The sequence below is a fragment of the Coregonus lavaretus genome (genome assembly GCF_964263955.1).
Source record: "Coregonus lavaretus genome assembly, chromosome: 8".
NCBI lineage: Eukaryota > Metazoa > Chordata > Actinopteri > Salmoniformes > Salmonidae > Coregonus > Coregonus lavaretus.
The window spans coordinates 51,403,885-51,407,820 of record NC_139995.1 but is presented as its reverse complement, the minus strand read 5'-3'; the positions used below and the strand labels follow the sequence as shown (position 1 = coordinate 51,407,820).

At 46.7% G+C, this 3,936-nt stretch overlaps 1 protein-coding gene across 1 annotated transcript; it reads right to left on the bottom strand.

Moving 5' to 3' along the window:
• On the bottom strand, positions 1-1,311 carry LOC311134365 (stathmin-3-like; the record flags this gene model as incomplete). The annotated part of the gene is made up of 3 exons (XM_084168019.1): positions 1-60; positions 756-947; positions 1,138-1,311. 3 exons carry the CDS (start codon positions 1,309-1,311, stop codon positions 1-3), a joined length of 426 nt encoding a protein of 141 aa, XP_084024145.1.
• Between the last annotated feature and the right edge of the window lie 2,625 nt (positions 1,312-3,936).

Here is a 3,936-nt window from a genome sequence, read left to right as displayed (position 1 = left end):
TCAACCAGAGAGGTCAGCTTGGAGTTCCTTGTTTTTACGGACCTCAGCAGCATGGATTTCCTGTGATGGAACGAAGTGAAAATTAGAGAAGATGTGCAATAAAATACTGCAATATAAGGTCATTTACATAGTCACCACTGTTGTTCTCTATTCCCTTTTATCTTAGTCTTTTACACAGAAATATAGCCGCAGGAAGTAGGGGTGCTGAGGGTAGTGCAGTAAAAAATAAAATATAAAAAGATAATATAAAAATAAGATAAATCCACAAAATTTGTGAACTAGGCCTTTATTACGCCTGTATGAGAGGAGGGAAATAATCCTCAGCACCCTTCCTTCCTTTATTCTTCGATTAGCACTGGTTAGCATTTCAACCTCAAATGCTATCAAACAAAAGTGAAGAATGGAGGGATCTGATTGTTTCTGCATTCAGCAATGCTAAATTGTTTCCTTGCCAATTTAAGTTACAGACTGGTCATCCACTTACAGACTGGCATTCTGGCTAATAATTTCATGCTAATGCATTTCCTCCTGTTGTCAGAAAGACGGCTAGGTCATCACACTCCTCCAGTAAGTATTCACAATGCCCATGTCTACGGCCATGGTCGTCCTTGTTTTTCCATTACAGTAGACCCCTAAACCAAAGATCACCTCCAATCCTGCTTTGGATACTCTACTCTCTACCCACAAAATGCTCCACGTCTTTCATTTTTCTAGGTTAGGCCATAGCTTTGAATGACAATCAGTGGGTATCTTACCTTCTCCCGGAGCCGCTGCTTCAGCGCATTCAGGTGGGCCTCACGGTTCTCTTTGTTGACCTCCATCTTGTGGTTAAGCTTCTCTTCGGCCATCTTGCTGAAGTTGTTGTTCTCCTCCAGGGCCTTGTGGAGCACCTCTCGCTCATGCTCCCGCTTCTCAGCTAGCTGCTTCAGCACCAGGGCCTCCTGAGACTGCAGAGAGAGACGAGGGAGAGAAGTAGACAACGATAGAGAAGAGGGAGAAAGAGAGAGGGGAGAGAGGAAGAGGGATAGATGAGAGAGATTGTGAAGAGAGGAAGAGTGAGAAGAATCGAAGGGTGAAAATAGATATTGATGAAAGAGATATTGCAGTGACCCATTATCTGTCATGCTCTCCGTTTACCTTCCTCCTCTCCTCCGCAGCTTCCAGCCTTTTATGGAGCTCGTCCAGGGAGAGGTCCTTCTTGGGAGCAGAAAGCAGGGGCTGGGGCCTGTCCGGAGAGAGGTCAGCGGGGCCCTTCAGGATGACCTCGAAGGCCTGGCCGGACGCCCGCTTGTTCAGGGACTTCACCTCCATGTCTGTGGAGAACAGCAGGTATTAGGGCAGTAAGCCTGTGTCGGCCAGGACTCAAAATTACTGGCCTGTTTGTACACTATGCTATGGTACTAACACACAACAGCTTGATACAGACAGGCAGGCAGGAGGCAGGATGCAGGGAGACAGACAATCACAGAGAGAGGGGAGCACAGAAAGACAAACAGACACAGAGAGAGGGGAGGACAGACAGATAGACACAGACAGACAGACAGACAGACAGACAGACAGACAGACAGACAGACAGACAGACAGACAGACAGACAGACAGACAGACAGACAGACAGACAGACAGACAGACAGACAGACAGAGAAGGAGAGAGACAGACAGACAGACAGACAGACAGACAGACAGACAGACAGACAGACAGACAGACAGACAGACAGACAGACAGACAGACAGACAGACAGACAGACAGACAGACAGACAGACAGACAGACAGACAGACAGACAGACATAGAAGGAGAGAGAGACAGACAGACCATAGAAAGATCATATTCAGTATGATATTCAGGATGCAGGGAGACAGACAATCACAGAGAGAGGGGAGCACAGAAAGACAAACAGACACAGAGAGAGGGGAGGACAGACAGATAGACACAGACAGACAGACAGACAGACAGACAGACAGACAGACAGACAGACAGACAGACAGACAGAGAGAGAAGGAGACAGACAGACAGACAGACAGACAGACAGACAGACAGACAGACAGACAGACAGACAGACAGACAGACAGACAGACAGACAGACAGACAGACAGACAGACAGACAGACAGACAGACAGACAGACAGACAGACAGACAGAGAAGGAGAGAGAGACAGACAGACCATAGAAAGATCATATTCAGTATGATATTCAGGATGCAGGGAGACAGACAATCACAGAGAGAGGGGAGCACAGAAAGACAAACAGACACAGAGAGAGGGGAGGACAGACAGATAGACACAGACAGACAGACAGACAGACAGACAGACAGACAGACAGACAGACAGACAGACAGACAGACAGACAGACAGACAGACAGACAGACAGACAGACAGACAGACAGACAGACAGACAGACAGACAGACAGACAGACATAGAAGGAGAGAGAGACAGACAGACCATAGAAAGATCATATTCAGTATTTATATCATCTCTATGGGACACGGACAAACACAGAGCTCTTCACTACAAACCTCCATATTGGTAGAGACTGTTGGGGTGTGGTTGTGAGTAGAAGCAGGAGCAGATCAGAGACAGCATGGACATCTCTTTGATCTTGTCCGAGTAGGCTGAAAAACGAGGAAAGGAGAAAAGACATCCACGGTTATCCTTGCATCTACATTTAAATTGGCATATGTTATTTATTGTGAATGTTACAGTATTTTTCATTTGCTAAACTGGCTGATATCGTCATATGACTAGATAATGTATGTGTGAAGGGTCTAATGGTAAAATGTTGAATCAGGGCTGTACAGTGCATTCGGAAAGTATTCAGACCCCTTAACTTTTTCCACATTTCGTTATGCATCCTGTTTCCATTGATCATCCTTGAGATGTTTCTACAACTTGATTGGAGTCCACCTGTGGTACATTAAATTAATTGGACATGATTTGGAAAGGCACACACCTGTCTATATAAGGTCCCACAGTTGACAGTACATGTCAGAGCTAAAACCAAGCCACGAGGTCGAAGGGAATTGTCCGTAGAGCTCCGAGACAGGATTGTGTCGAGGCACAGATCTGGGGAAGGGTACCAAAACATTTCTGCAGCATTGAAGGTCCCCAAGAACACAGTGGCCTCCATCATTCTTAAATGGAAGAAGTTTGGAACCACCAAGAGCTCCGAGACAGGATTGTGTTAAGGCACAGTTCTGGGGAAGAGTACCAAAAAATGTCTGCAGCATTGGATGATGATTGTGGACTACAGGAAAATAAGGACATTCTCGTCGACGGTGCTGTAGTGGAGCAGGTTGAGAGCTTCAAGTTCCTTGGTGTCCACACCACCAACAAACTATCATGGTCCAAACACACCAAGACAGTCGTGAAGAGGGCACGACAAAGCCTATTCCCCCTCAGGAGACTGAAAAGTTTGGCATGGGTCCTCAGATCCTTAAACAGTTCTACAGCTGCACCATCGAAAGCATTCTGATTGGTTGCATCACTGCCTGGTATGGCAACTGATCGGCCTCCGACCGCAAGGCACTACAGAGGGTAGTGCGTACGGCCAGTACATCACTGGGGCCAAGCTTCCTGCCATCCACGACCTCTATACCAGGCGATGTCAGAGGAAGACCTTAGAAATTGTCAAAGACTCAAGCCACCCTTGTCATAGACTGTTCTCTCTGCTATCGCACGGCAAGCGGTACCGGAGCGCCAAGTCTAGGTCCAAAAGCCTTCTTAACAGCTTCTACCCCCAAGCCATAAGACTCTTGAACAGCTAATCAAATGGCAACCCGGACTATTTGCATTGTCCCCACCCCCTCTTTTACGCTGCTGCTACTCTCTGTTTATTATGCATGCATAGTCCCTTTAACTATACCTACATATACATATTACCTCAATTACCTTGACTAACCGGTGCCCCCGCACATTAACACTGTACTGGTACCCGCTGTAT